Source organism: Buteo buteo, chromosome 3 (assembly GCF_964188355.1).
Source record: "Buteo buteo chromosome 3, bButBut1.hap1.1, whole genome shotgun sequence".
In the NCBI taxonomy this organism is placed as follows: Eukaryota; Metazoa; Chordata; class Aves; order Accipitriformes; family Accipitridae; genus Buteo; species Buteo buteo.
The window spans coordinates 4,970,552-4,986,320 of record NC_134173.1 but is presented as its reverse complement, the minus strand read 5'-3'; the positions used below and the strand labels follow the sequence as shown (position 1 = coordinate 4,986,320).

Sequence of the window (15,769 nt, the reverse complement as noted above, 5' to 3'; positions counted from 1 at the left end):
TGTTTAAGTTACTCAGTAACGATAACATTTCCTCAAAACTGCAGAAAAAGAAACTCTAGCTGCACACAAATTAAATTTAGATCACTCCTTTGCAGACAGTGAAAGCCTGGCAGGCCAGGAAAAATCCATAAATGTGATTGCAGTGACAGAAAGTAAAACAAAAAAGAGGTCTCTGATGTCCAGGCAGCGCGTGCCTACCCAGTGCGGGAGAAGTCTCTTCACGGGACTGCCAGTGGTTCGCTCCCCATCCCCATTAGGTGGCTGCCACCTTTTGAAGCTTCCAAAAAGCAATCAGACAAGATTTGAACAAAACCAAAACTCAGAACGAAAGGGCAAGAATAAAGCGCTCATCACAATTGTATTTAGCTATTTAGCTGCACCAGCAATAGCGTCTCTAACGGTTACAGATCGCCCATCTTGCTGCTACTACACAAATGTCAGTAAGGATTCTCAAAAATACTCTCCCATTTACACGCTGCTTAGCGTTATGGCAAAACCATTGGTAAAGCTGGTTAGTTGCAGGGGTTGCTACCAGAACTGCAACATGAGTTAGTACAAATGGTTCACCTAGGTCATCACTCCTGTGGCAGTGATCAAATTATGACTTCCAGGGGAGACTGGAGTACTCCTTGGGAGGTAGATGTTGCAGTGGAGGGCTATTTTGATAAAGATTTAAAAGTAATGCCCTTAACGACAGCACAGATGAGAACCACAGCAGTTTCTGCTCGTGCCTCTTATTGGAAAGCAAGCAAGCAGTAGGCACCCTGAGGAGGGTCTCCAGGAGAGACGTACCAGCAATCACTTTAGCACTTGCCCACCTGAAAACGAAGAGAGGGTGTAGATGAGTGGAATGTAAAAGTACAAACCCGAATGTAAATACTAGTTTAAATACTTCTCATCTTGCAATAAATGTGTCATGGCATCCTCAGTACCCACAGTTGCTCAAGGCTCTTGTTTCAGCGCTAAAGATAGCTCTGCTGGTAACATGAGACAAAATAATGGTGGAATTGTTTTACTCCAAGAGAAGCTGGGTACTAAGGAACCAGCTTTATTTCCTGCCCCCCACCAGCCCCAACTCCTTCCAGAAGATCCTAATGAGCATTATCTCCTATTGCTTAATACGAGTTTTAATGGGACCTCAGCATCTCTATGGCGGTTCTGTAAATACAGCACTGCCTCTGGGGTATGGCCACTGGCCTGTATCGTGTGTGCTGCTACTGCAAGTCAAGCAAGCCTAGGTTTACGTATTTTAAAATAGCAGACTTCTGTTTTCATGACAGAAGTTGAGACAAAGGGCTGAAGTCTCACAGCTGAGTAAAGAAGCTTTTTAGCACTGCAAAAGACTCGCTCGGTTTTCTGCCAGGCCAGTCCTGAGTGATGCCAAAGCTCCCTTCCACCCTACTCTCCTTAGCACCAGAATTGCTGTAGCTCCCTCAAGAGACAATGGTATTTCTGCTGAATTTCCAACCCTTAAGATCATTTGTGTTGCATATGGTATGCAAATGAGCTTGATGGGACTGTGATACCTTTACAGTGCTCAAAGCAGTGTGCTGCACCATTCAGGATCTGAAAGAAAATTCAAATTCTGCTCCTAATGCAAGAAAAAAGAATTAGGAAAACCCCCATAATCTGTTGTAATTGTCTACTCTTGATTGTGAACATTAGCAGGCAAATATCAGCACCTTTCCACTCTGTTTCTGTAAAAGCTCTTTTATGCAGCTCTACAGTGCCGAAAGGGCTGCCGATGCATCCCTGCCAAAGATCATGCAGTTTAGTGACAGTCTCGGCTGATGAGACACTTCGAGACCTGATGCAGCACACCGAAGAAACACGGAAAAGGATGCAGAAGCAGCAGGCAGTTACCTAATACTATCAGGTCTCAATAAAAAATGACAAGCCGAGACATTTTGGCAGGCTTTCCGAATACCTAATAGGACAATGCTTGTGTAAACTGGCCTGGAAGCAAGGTTAAGGGAAATAAATCCACAGCAGGAAAAAAAAAAAAAAAAAAACAACGAAAAAACTTTAGAAGCAGCAAATTATTTCAGTTCAAAGCCCCTTAGATCACGCCTGACCATAGGGTGATAGAATTAGTCCTACTGATTTTTTCCACGAGATATGATTTGGGTCCGGTATTTTGTACGTGGCCATTCAGCAGACGCGCTCCCACCCGAGCCGGAATACATAAATATTTAACTTATTGGCAGGAGCGACTGCGCGAGGGAGCAATTTGTGCCTCTGGATTTGCTACGGCGCTGGGATGAACCCGTACTCCTTCCTCACTTTGCAGCAGAGCCGAGAGGGAGCGAAACCCCGGGAAGGTTTGGGGAGAGGGTGCCTCGCTTTTATGGCGGAGCCCGTCCTCCCTAAAACCACCGGACCACCGGTGACCGACGGCAACGGCGGGAGCGTTTTCGCACGCCCCTGGCCTCCTCCGTTCTCCCCAGTCCCTTTTTATTTCGCTATTAACTTCCCTCCCCGGCCCGAAGGGGCTGTTAAACCGCAAACCGGGCCCCGGCGGAGGCCTCGCCGCTCCTCCCCGGCCCGGGGTGGCGGTGGTGAGGGGCAAAACCAACCGCGCAGACGCCGCCGCGATCGTCCCCACAACCGCCGGGGCAGTTTGTTTGCCGGAGGAGCGGCGCCGAGCCCCCCCCCCCCCCCACCACAGGTGTCCCTCCCGTCGCCGCCCGCCTCAGCAGCTCCCCCTGCCCGCCGCTCCCTCAGCTTCTCCCCCGCTCCCGGCCTCAAGCCCTCGGTTCGGCGGTGGGAGGGACCGCGGCTCGGCCCCGCCGTACTGCTGGAGAGGCGGAGCGGGGCGGCGGGGACGGCCTGGTTCCCGGCGGGCGGCGCTGGTGCTGCGTTGCTGTGGGGAGGCGGCGCCGGGCCGGGCGCGGAGCTGCGGGCTCCCGGCTCCGGCGGCGGCGGGGCGGGCGGTAGCGGGGAGGGGGGGGGGGGGTGTGTGTGTGAGCGGCCGGGCAGGGCGCCCCAGGATGCTGCGGTTCCTACGCAGGACCTTTGGCCGGCGGTCGATGCAGCGCTACGGGCGAGGAGCCGGGCGAGGTGGGCTCGGCGGTGAGGGGGACGAGCGGGACGGGGGGCTGCGAGGAGCAGCCGCCGCCGCCGCCGCCGCGGGAGGTTTCCCCTCCTCGCCGCACCCCGGAGGGGTCGTGCACGGCGCCGGAGGGGTCGTGCACGGCGCCGGAGCGCCCGTCCACATCCCGGCGGCCGGAGGCAGTAAGCCGGTGCTGCAGTGCCGCGTCCTCCTCCTAGACGGGACCGAAGTCAGCGTGGAGCTGCCGGTGAGTAACGCGCGCTTTGCCTGCGGAACAGCGCTTGCATCTCCCCTCTCCCTTCTCCCCTCCTCCGCATCGTCCTGCTGACAGGCTGACCCCAGCCCCGGCCGCCCAACATGCGCCCTTCTCCGGGCGAGCCCGGCTACTTTCTTCCGATCCCCGCCTGCTTGCACCTGCTGCCAGGTGCGCGGCGTCCCTCCCCGCCATGACCGCCGCTCCGCTCTCCCCGCCGCCTTTGCGTCTCCCTTTTTTTCCCCCGGAGCGAGCGCGGAGGTGGGCAACCGTTCTCCCCCCCCACCCACCGCCACACACACACACACACACATCCATCCCCCCGCAGCGATGCCTTCCGCGGCGCCTCTCCCCGGAGGGGCCGTCCCTGTCTACCGCTGTGTGTCCCCGTCCCCCCCCCCCCTCACGGCTTGAGGAGGAGGGTTGGCGGGCTGCCGGGTGGGGAGCCGGCAGGGGCGGCCCCGCAGCACCTGTGGCGCCGGCGGGGAGAGCGGGGCGAGGCCGCGGCCGTGAGGCGAGGGGCTGCGGGGGAAGCCGCCTCGTTCTTTCCTCTTTTCTGACCCCCCACACACCGCCTTTCTGCCGGCGGGGAGACGAGCGGCGCTGGCCGAAGGGCTGCGGGGGCCTCGCTGGGGCGTGTGTGGCGCGTTGCCTTCCCCCCCCCCGAGGGATGCCTGAGGTGATTTCTCTTCCCGCCCTCCCGCTGGCCGTGAGGGGCGACCCCGGCCCGGCCCGGTGCCGGAGCTGAAGTTTTTTTTCGCCCCTTTTCCTGGTGCTGCGGTGAAGGAATGAGGAAGGGACGGTGCCGGCCTGCCGAGCCGTGGGTGCGTTGGGGGTTTGCCTGCTTGGTGGAGTTGGGCCGCGTGGGGGGGGGGTTTCGGCATCCCCGGAGCCCCTTGTAGGTCCTCGTCTCTGTTAAAGGAAGCCGCGCGGTGTATATTGCGAATTTGCAGAATTTAGGTTTTGCCAGACTTCTTTTCGCTCTCGCGGCTGCGAAATACTCCACATCTGTCCTTTTTCTTTTTTTTTTTTTTTTTTTTTTGCTGACCCTTTCCCTCCCTCTTGAAAACCAGGTTTCCCATGAAATGATACAGAAGTTTATCATATTTGAAAAACATGTAACCATCTTTCCATTTCAACCCAAATAATCGCCAGCCAGTGAGCTTCGTCTAGAAAAACAGATGGGGGAACTTACTAATAACGAGCGTGACAACCTGTAGTGTAAAAGAGAGTGGTTTTTGTTTTGTTTTTTTCAAGAGTACCTTTTGAATCTTGCTAGGTGCCTTTCATATTAATAGTTATCTGTATACATTGGCATCATTTCACTAAAACGTGGAATTTGCCAACCCTATGGTTTCTGCTTAAAAGAAACCGAAGGGATGGAGTTAAGACTCTTACAAGTGCATATAGAAGTATGTGAATGGAGCCACCTAGAGATACTTGCTGCAGAATTATCAGGCCTCCCTTGCCTCACTGCCTGGATCACGCATTTCCAGATATTGGAAATGCTAATACGTTTCCTCTCCTCCCATCTCCTTCGCAACTTGCTGCAGTCCTTCTAATGTCTCAGCACGAACCTTTTCTAAAGAAGACTTGATGAATGTTATCAACGTGCTAAGGATTTACTTCTAGTGTTTTATGTAGATAAGCTCAGTAAATATTTTGCTTAAGGTTATACTCCCTCTGATTTATCAGGGTTCAGCTTTTGCTGTAGAGCCTGTTTAAGACGGTCTGTGGTTTTGAAGCATCGGAAAATAAGGTAATAGCACTCTTCTTAATCCTTGAGTATTGAAAGTATATGGAAGTATCTGCTTGGTCCAGTAAAGCAGCCGTGGAGCACTCTTGCTTGAATTTGACCTCCAGACAAAGCCTAGACTGCCAGTGTTCTCAGAATGTGAGCTGCACATGTGGTGGTTGTAGTTAATTTGTCCAAACACAGAGGAAGAAGTTGGTTTGGTTTTGGGTTTTTTTTTTTCACTGAAATCCCTAGACTGGTGGAGGACTCTGGAACACGTAATAGCTGTCAATGTTTTGAGGATTAAAAACGGTTCTGTTGAATTACATATCTGTTCCTCATGCTTTTTCCCTTTCTTTCACGAAAGTAACACCCACACTGAGAGTTAGAAAAACTGCAAGAGGCGTTGCACCATTTATAGAAATTGATCAGTAAAGTTTCTCTGAGCTTTGCAGCTCTAGATTTTATGGGATTAGGGCCTGAAACGGAACGTGCTTTAATACTCAGAAGCTGTGGTACAGGACTGGTTAAGCTGAATGAATTGAGTAGCATCTTTTCCGTTTAAAGAAAAAAAAGAAATGTTGTATGGTGTTTTCTTCCCATTTCAGCTCAAATTTTATTGGAAGGGAGGGAATGTGGGCTTCATTACCAGTGAGCAGCCTACCCATGAAATCAAGCGTGTAGTTAATTGGCAGAGGACTTTACTGTGCTGCTGATTGTGTTCACAAGCACTTATTTCAGGAGATACTGGCATCTGTAAAAAGTGCTCTTTTTACTGCCTGCTAACATTACACCCCAGTTGTCTTTACAGTGAAAAAAGGACCTTGTTGATATCAGAACGTGATACTCTTGCAACTACAACTTTTTAGACAGCTATCTAAGACTTGGAAGTAATTGTAAGGTTTACTAGATTTTTAAAGACTACCGGATCTATTTGTTTGTGTGGCGGAATGACAGAAAAGACGTGACTGAAGGAAGACTTTAGCTCTATGTGTAGAAAAAATGTTTCAGGGTTTTTTGTTGACTTAATGGTTTTGGTTTTTTTTAATATTCAAGTAAAGCTAAAACCCTGGAACTTTTGTCTAGGTTAAATGTATTAGGTTCTGCCACAGTGTTTTCTCATATGCGGGGGCTGATGGTGGTACTAGAAAAATAAATCCTACGTCAGTAGGTTGATAACTATCTTTGGGGTTAAGGTTATCATTTATGTGATAGTATCTGTGTTAGAAACTGCACATATGGTAAGTTAGTGTCTGCTCATGGTGGATAGTAGATATCTACCTGGATGTCCAAGTCCTTCCTTAGCTTGCTCTTCTCTAGAATGTATAGCAATATTGTGACCAGGGTCACCTTTCTTCTTTATCAGCATTTCCGTGCCCGCTTCCTTCTGGGGCATTTGCACTTCATTCTTTTTACTGCATGTCCTCTGCCCTCGGACTACCCCATTTGCTAGCCTGCCCTCTACGATGCTCTGTACTCTTTCACTTGTAGGTGTTCTCCGGCTTTCCTGAACTTGTTTCCTACCTAGCTGTCCCCATACAAATGTCAAGATAAAATTATTCTGAGTCCTGTAGATACCCCTAAATAATGGTGTCTGTACTCAGCTTCTCGCATGAAATTTCAAGGATTGCTTAACGATGCTAGCTTTTCTGTTCACTATTAAGGCCGGAATCTTGTACTTTGAAAGTATTCTTTCCAAATAGAATAATGCACTGGATGGCTTTTAAAACCCGGGAGCTCCTCGGGGCCCTGTATTGAATGTGAGATGCTATTAAGGTTGGATCCGTTGTATAGGAGTGAGTGGCAGTTGACCAGTTCTGTTGCTGTGGGGTGATTTCCCATGGGAAGGGGGAGCATAGATAGTGTCATTACTTCCTCTTGACCTGACACCACGCGTCTGCACATCTGAAATCTAGTTATAAGGATTGACACAAGGAGAAAAATACTTAAATTAGAAAACATCCTTTCCTCCTTCTCACATAGGTATCGTCGTATTTCTTTTTACCATGGAGAACCTGTTTAGTATCTTTTGTGTTGCATCTTCGCTTACATTGGAAGCTGTTACTTGTTCGGATTTTGTAGCTCGGCTGTAGGTAGACGGAAGGCCACTTGCTCGCTGCTGTCAAAACAATCTTGCCTTTTTTTCTGGAGGACTCATGACTTTAATGAGAGGAAAAACTGGTTATGGATGATGCTGTGTTCTTACATAAAGAATGCAGGGAAAGCGCATTGACATTTCCGCAGCGGTGATGATGCCTGCTAGTTAATATATAAACGGAATAGTCTATAGATGGCTCTCAGATGAGGCCAAAAAGCCAAATTTTTGTTGACTTTAAGACGTGGTTGCTGGCATTTCTAAAATATGAGTCTCTGATTTTTAATTCAATGCATTGTATGAAGGCTTAAAGGGAGGATATGAAAGATGGCTATTCAGTGGGACTGTCCAGCGTAGCAGGAATTAGTGTCCCTTTTCTTAATGCCACTGAAAACAGTATTCTCTGATAAGCTGGGGGAGGGCAGGAGGGGAACGAACACATGTAGGGTGTTCTTGGGTTTGTGTAACCTAAGTGGGATAAAAAAGAGGGAACGAATGGTAAGCTTACTCTACTACGGAAATCCTCATCCTGCAAAGCAGATACAGGATACCTTACATTTTCTGTGACATGAAGCCACAGCCAGTCAACGCACTCTGTCATAAATACTCCTTTCTAAAAATCTCCTTGCTCTGATAAATTTCTGTGCTGCTGTGAACGTCGTTACAAAGACCTGTGTGATACACTGGAAAGTAGGTGATGTTTAATGATTGGATTAATGAACAAGTCAAATACAACTCTTCAGATCTGTGAGTTGTTTTCAGATGGATAGCTCTTGTGTTGTTTCTTTGCCTTCCTTTTGGTGTATCTGTTTTAATAATTGTTTCGGCTGCTATGGAAACACTTCAGGATAGGGATAGTGAATGTTCTTCAATACCCTTTTGTAGTCTCTAATCTTCTATGCGTTGTATCCTTGTCTTGCTGGAGTAACGTGAACGTAACAAAATTTGCTATCTGGCCTCTATGCTTACATCAAATGTAAATGTTAAATTTGCTCTTGAGTAGTCATCTCTATCTTGTACTTATTGGTTAGTGTATTTGACTTCATAAAGTTATAAATATCGGGAGAGAAGTACAACTCATTTTTGCTTTCTTTTATATCACATGTGATTTCCTAATGATGCTTCAGGAATATTAACTCTAAAGAAATGGACTAATATGCATGTAGACACTTAGGAGACTCCAGAGGATGACTTGAATCTAACTGAGGAGTTACCCCCCCTATCCAAATAGATGTATTACATCAGATGGGGAACAGCGTTTTTTATTAATTCTTTAAAGCTTTTATCACTTACGAAATTGATAATATGCCGCCTTTATGCAGAAGTTACCTTTCAACAACATAAAATTAGAGTACTTGCTGGAAAATGTTAAAAGCATATTTGCAGCACTAGGAAGGCCTCTCATGTTCATGAACTCCTGCGGGCACCAGCACCTGTAAGCCCCTTCATAAACTGATCAAGCTCCATTTTTTAGAAGGGCTTGGGTATTTTGCTTCTACAGCTCATCTTGAAATGCCTTTTCATTACCTTACAGCTCGGATCAAGTAACTGCAGCTAGAACTCGATGTGTTGTCTTCTGGCGGTAGCCTTTAATTATGTTAGGCATGTACCGTATACTTGGATGCGTTGCTGTGTATACTGAAGGTGTGTGGAAAGCATTCATAGTAGAATCAGATGCTAAAAGCCAGGGACATACGCAGCCCCCTAGAAACAGGAATGAGGTGGGGTATGCGCATGTGACCGCAGCTTTGCTTCAGAAATGCACGATGTGTTAGGTTCTTGAAAGACAAGAGGGGATTTTAAGGCCCTGAACATGCTCACCAAACATCCCCAATAAATCTACAGCAGATAAAAGACATTTCAACAGTACATAGTAAAAGAGGGAGACGGTGAACAGGGTTTTGTTTTGGCATATGTTAGATAAATTCTGCTTGTGAGTTCATTTAGTTATTTATGGAAGCCAATATAATTTTTCAATGCAATACAGATAGAAAGGGTAACAGGATCACTGCTGCAAAGTTGACAAGGAGTGAGGGGGGAAAAAGACAATAATGGGAGTAGTATACTGAAAAGATAAAAGTATGAGCACCTAGTACTAATTCTCTGATGGAGAGCTTATGTGTTTGAAGAGATGGGTAGAAGATAAGGTTGTTGTATGTATTCTTTTGGAAGCCTTTTTACAATGGGCTAGAACACACCTATGCTGAGGAAAGTAACCATGTGAAATGTCATTGTGGCTGGGCCTCTTGTTTGTTAGCACAAAAATGCATTTCAGTAGCAGCTGTTTGCACTGAACTTAACTACGCAGTCATGAACCCTGGAGATGCTCTGAAGACCACCATGGATGTGAATGGAGATGGTCAGTAAGAAGGAAACTTTCAGAACAGTTAGATAATATGTGTTTATTTGTAAACAGTGTACATCTAATGTTTGACTGTTTTGTTGTTGGGTTTTTTTGTTTGTTTGTTTGTTTTTTCCCCAGTGGTTGTGTTCCAGACTAGATTGCTAGGTAGCAAACCTGTAGCTTCAGGCTCTAAGTAGTGGTCCTGAAGAGGAAAAAGAGTGTCTTGGCATGTAAAAAGTTCTTATGAGGGAGGAAATAAGAGTAAAGGGACTTTGGAAGTGCAGCCCATATAGAAGAGCAAGCAGAGGACTAGTTTTGTTTGGATTACAGAAGGTAGTACAGGAAGAGACAGGCTGAAATGGTGAAGAAACTAGAAATGGTATGTAAAGTATGGAATGTATTGTCTAGCCATTTCTTTTCTGAAACAGAGAGGACAGGTTATCTCTACCCTTGCTTCTCTGCGCATGCTTTTCTTCCTCACGTGCTTCCTTCTGCTCCTGCTTGTAGCCCCTCTGTAAGGATCTCTTTTCCCATAGCTTTCTCTGAGAGGCTGGCTTCATTTAATGTCTCTCCTTCTCCAAGCATAGGTCCATTTTCCTATTCAGGGCTTCTGTTTTTAAATTCCCAGCCATTTCCACCCACCCTTCTCCTTTGCAGTCTCCTCCCTGAGCAAGTCTCTATACTTTTTCTGTGTGGATATCATCTGTATTACTAGCATGATACCTACTGAATTTTCTTTCTATTAAGAGCAGATTTCTTTTAGTTTTGCGGGGTTTTTTTCCCCCCACTCTGTAAAAGCAGTTTCCTTTGCATCCCAGGAGCAGCTACACAAGCTGTGAAACAGTTCACCGTGGAGGATCTCTTTAAAGAGCACTAGAGGTCTGCTGCCTTCTGGTTAGGGCCTCGAGTATAGTTCTCTGTCCCATTCACTCCTACCAGTTTAGATAATTTCTGTGGTTCTCTGCAGTTGTCAGAAATTTGGAACGCTCTTCAGTCCTGTTCCTTCCCCACAAAAATGCAATTTTCCAGCTGTGGCCAGGGGTCTGAGCTGTGGAAGGTCCATTGCTGGCTCAGCCAGCTTGACTGGCAAAGTGTTCTGTGTGTCAGCGCACAAATGGTGCAGGTGACCGCTTGTCCTGAGCATTCCCAGTTGTAGAGCAGACATTAGGGGAACATTGGTAGTGACTGGTGAAATAATTAATTCAAAGGTTAAACCTCCTTCACTTTAAAAATGCATGGTTTCATACAAGACAACAAAAATGGACCTGAAAACTCAAATGGTATGGGAAGGAGGTTGAAAGAAGAAGGGGGAACTTATACGACACTGAATCTGTAGACCCTTTGCAAAGTAAAATGTAAGGATAAGTACAAATAATTTCTTTTATTTTTAGCTAGAAGGATGAAGTCGACAGCTGTTAACTGTACGTACAGTGTTGCTGGGTTAGTATTTTAAATTACTGGAGAAACACATGGGGTTTTTTAGTATTTGTTTTCCAATGCAGACTATGGTAAATGTTCTTTTATTCTTTCCACATTAGAAATAAAAGGGTTGGAGGATAATGAAGTGTTTAGAGTGACCATCTGCTCTTCATTTGACTTGCTATTTCCGTTTATTTCTATGCATCAATTCAAATATGTCCTGGACCATTAGCTATATTGTGATGAGATTATTTCAAAATACTTGTTGAAGTTCCAGATTCAGACTCCAGCATGAAAAATATTAAGAGCTAATTTATATTGGCTGTTTATGGTTTTGATCTGTACAGATTCAGATTATTTCCCTTCCTTGCTGTTAGGGAACCACAGATAGTTTATCCTTTATCCAAACAAATACCAAATGTTGCCTTTTTTTTTTTTTTCAGTATACTGAAAAACACATTGAATTGAGATGTTACTGTATTTCATGATTTTAATACATGTGGTGCAGTTTGTATGATAAATAGAGACTGGAAATCCTAACAGAGGATCCAATTTAATGTTTGTGAAGTACAACAAATAACGCTACACAAATGTGTGCAGAGTGTAGGTCCTTTCTTTTGAAGAACCTGGGCTCGAATGAACATACCAGTATCAAATATACAGTTAGAAAAGCACGGTGTTATAACTTAGGGGTTGTGACCTGTAATTAAATTATTGTAGACTGCAACATTATTTCCAAGGGTGACTTATGCAGGGATGAATTCTTTTGTGGCTGTTTGAAAATAATCCTTTTTGACAGTAGTTCTTCATAGTACTAGTAATTGATTGTATGTGTTATTTCCATTGGTGTTTTTATATATATATATAAAAAATAGTTGTAGACTTGAGAGGAATTTTGTAGCTTAGCAGTCTTGGCTGGGAAAACACCTGTTTTCTTTTTCTGCCTAAATTGAGACTAAACAAGGAAACCACTTCCCATTTTTAAGTTTCAGGTTTCTTACTGTGTACATTTCACTATGTGAGGTCTTGTAGGTTATGTATTAGATGATAGATAAGCAATTTCAGTTGGCTGTGTTAAGCTTTAACAGTATCCTAGGCTGTAAGCAAATTCTCATTTTAATATTGATGGATAAAATAAAGATGCTAACTGCATCACATCTTTTTTGTTGGTGTTACGTCCAAACAAAATTACTTAATGTCCAAATGTTACCTGCTTTAATTGTATAAGTGAATGTTCCCACATTTTCTGTGAAAAGGAACAGTTTTATTAAGTTTTTCTTCCTTCTCCCTTGTTCCCATCCAGAATTGGTCAAGGTTGGTTTCTGTCATTGAAATAAATCTCTTCCATACCTTGTTAGTGGTTCCTGGAGCTGTTATACGGTAGGATTTTAAATTCAGGGCTTCCATTTATGTAAAAAGACCAAACCCAAGAAATTCCATTTTTATAAGCAGATCTGAAAACGCCAGTACTCTGTACAATCGTTGTGTCGCAACAAAGATCACTATTCAGCAGAGATGCAAATCCTCAGTATGTAGGTTTTATATTCAGGCTACTTACTGAGTAGAAATTCTTCCCGAATAATGAACTTTCCATGAGTGCTTTGCTTTGAGAGATGATGAATGATGAGTCTGTTATCTCTCTGAATTAAGCAAGCAAGTGAAGAGTGGTGGTATTCTTCAAAATCGCTCGTATCACTAGGGTAGGCAGCGCCCTGGAAGTGTAAAGTCCAGTGGGCAGTATCTGCTTACCTTCTCTCATGCTGTGATCTTTGGATGCCGATGTATTTCTATGTGAATTCAGACGTCCTGCTGTAGCTCTGTGGAGGGAAGAGTTGGTTTAATACAGCAGCAATATAACTTGTTTGTTGTGGAAGTTTCTTTTCCTCCCTTTTCCTGCTATTTCATGTGTTTGGCTTCATTTAGGTTTTTTCTTTTTCTTCCCCTGCTGTTCAGCAATGAAGAGAGGGTGGCAGGATGTTTTCTTATTTGTAACCGACATCCCCTTTCTCCGAGGAGGAGTGTTCCCAGCCCTGCTCCGTGCCTGCTCCTGAGCCTGTGAGTCTCGTCTGCCAAGGCCATGTTGTGAGCTGCGGCTCGGAACACCTAGCTGCAGGGTGGCTTTACGTGTGCCCAGTGTCTGCCTTGCACAGTGAATTCTGCACGCAGCTCTCAGCAGCACGTTGGAGTCCTGGTCTTGACTTCTAGTTAATTAGATGATGTTGATTTTGATGGGTTTTCTTTTTAATGGGGGGACCTGCTTACTAAGACAGCAGAGATCACTGATTCCTTTTACAGAGGCCAGTGAAGCCATTAAATGCTGACTGTAGCACTTTTCCTTTTCTCCTTTAAGCTGATTGCTTAAGCTATCATCTGCCTGTATGCCTCCTCTGTCTCCCTGCACTCCCCTCGTCTCATACAATGATATTTCACAGTTGGCTTTTCTCTGTTGGATGAACTGTTGCAAAATTTGTAAAATAGCAAATCAAACCCTTGGTTTTGGGTGTGAAAATGGGGGAGCCTTTGGGGCATCAAAATATTTGCAACAGTACTCAAATTGTTGGTTGCGAACAGTAGGCACTTGGAGGGGAAAATTTTTTTTAATTGATGAATTTTGGTAGTTCACGAAAGGTGCTTAATGTATTTTAGGAGGTCAATCTATGAGGAAATAATCTGCACAACAAATGTTTTTCTAGTGTTCTTAAATTTAGAATTGGAAACAAGCAGAGATTACCCACTGCCTTCACTTCTTTTTCCTCTTGAATTCTCTGAGCCATCCCCTCTTTTGCTGGTATTGCTTACAATTGCTTTTTTCCTGTGTAGCATGTTGATGCACAATTTGCATTATAGATTCATCCTATAGTAAAACCTTTCTGATGCGTCATTTCTGGCTTTAAGTAATAAAGATGTTTACAAAGTAGGGGGAACATGAGGAAGGAGTTTGAGCATTTGTCTGTATATTAGCAAAAAATAGACTGAGGTTGATGACTGCATTCCTCGGAGGGGAATAGGAATAGAAAAATTCAGCACTGTGAAACAAAAACAAGTGGTTTTTGTTTGCTGCTATTGAAATTTGCCAGCAGATACTCTCATGTTACAGTTTGTGTGCTTGGATATTGATGTATTTTCACATTTGATCATAAAGTGTATTTTCAAAAAAAAGTTCAGCTGTTTTGGCAAAGATTTTGCTGTAGTAATATGGTTATGGCCAGGAAAGGGGACCTTGATTTCTTACACCCTCACGTTAATGGTATTAGATAATGATAGAAGTCTTTCTTCTAGAAGAGTTTCAGCTTAATTTGACAGAGAGAAGTGGATCATCTGATAACATTTCCAGCATGATCATAATCTGAAAAATTGTCAGACAAAGCAAAAAGATGTAGTCTTTCATAAATAGAAAATATTGTTAATTAGAAGTTTGTTTCAGAAAGCAGATTTTTCCCTGTTACAACTGTCAGTTTCTCAGTGTTTGTGTGATGCCAGGAGTGGAGAACTTTCCCAGCTGTTTCAGTAAGCTAAGTGCTGGAAGCTTTCTAGGAAGAGAAAATAGTCTGAAGAACCTGTACGGCTTCCCTGTGACTTTCAGGGGCTGTTGAAACTGGGCAAGGTGAAGTGCAAGGATTTCCAAGGCATCTTACTGTTTACTGAAGTCAAAAGTTATTTCTTAATTTAAGGCAGATAGAGCTTTTAAGTAATACTAAAGTCTCCAGCAAGGTGTTCGAAAAAGCTGGTTTTTGCAAGCTACAGGGCAAATGAATGGTTAGGTTGCAAGGAAGATAGGGCAATATTTAAAGAGTACAATTTCCTCTTTATTGCATATGCACTAACCTCATTAACAGCGTAAGGCTGTCAAGACTAGAGCAGCACAAAATGACTTGCGGGAGCTACCAAATATAGATCCTGTGAGAAGTCCCAGGCCTGGGGAGCTCTTGCTACAGAGGGCAGCTCTCCAAATAGTGCCGCCTGCTTTTCTGCAGGACTATTGGATCAGACTCCAAGTCCTGGTATGTATCTGGGAGAAAGCTTTTCTCCCACTTTTCCTTTTGTGAGTCTTAGAAAACTGCAAACTTTTGTACTAGTTTGTAAAATGGTGCAATAGTCTGTCTGCATTGCAGAGCTGATACAGGTGAGATGGAGAACAAAGTTCTTTCTTGTTTCTGTGGTCTTGTACATGAAGTGAAAGCACTCATTGGAAACAACAACCAACCAGGTAGTTGACCGACCCTGTACAATCCAACAGCAGTGTGTGGTGCTGAAAAAATATCCGTGAAGGCAAAATATGAATTCGGTGCAGTTCTGGCGGGACAAGTTGTGACCACTTTGCCTACTTCTAAGAGTGTCGCCTGCTTTGCTTGAAGAGTATGTTCTGTGAAATTCCAAACTTGGGTAACCTCTGTCTCTGCAAAGATGGTAGTGGAAGCTCTTCGAGAGACAAGCCAGGGAGTGGGAGACTGGGTGCAGGGCTAATGAGGGAATGTGTGCTGTGTGGTATACTTCTGTTTCTGTCCTATATGTGGACGTAACCTGCTGCGCTAATAAACTTGGAGTGGTTTTATCGCTAAAGGATAGGTTATAAATGCAGAAACAGGCACCCATAGTTAGTGCTAGGAGGCAAGCGTGCAGCTTTGGTTTCAGAGCTAAATGAATTTATGGTGTTATTCAAAGCGACTTTTGTATCTCAAAAGCCCTTATGAGGCTGCCGGTTCCTGGTGCCGGTAAGGAATGGAATTGATGTTTGAAGTAGCTAGGATTTATGACGCACATTTTCTTTTTGTACTTTTGTGCTTGAGTAGGGAGGCAGGGAGACAGTTTTTCTTATGGCCTGACTAAATGAATACAAACTTATACATACTAACAGGACTTCTTGTTTTTAC

The 15,769-nt window shown here is 44.6% G+C and overlaps 1 protein-coding gene across 3 annotated transcripts in view; it reads left to right on the top strand.

Annotated features, from left to right (window-relative positions):
* The first annotated feature begins 2,985 nt into the window (after window positions 1-2,985).
* Window positions 2,986-15,769, top strand: part of EPB41L4B (erythrocyte membrane protein band 4.1 like 4B) — a 169,963-nt gene continuing 157,179 nt past the window's right edge. For all 3 annotated transcript variants that reach the window (XM_075022720.1, XM_075022719.1, XM_075022721.1), the window contains exon 1: window positions 2,986-3,299. In XM_075022720.1, the coding sequence (XP_074878821.1) occupies window positions 2,991-3,299 (309 nt within the window). In that variant the 5' untranslated portion in view covers window positions 2,986-2,990. The remainder of the gene's footprint in view (window positions 3,300-15,769) is intronic.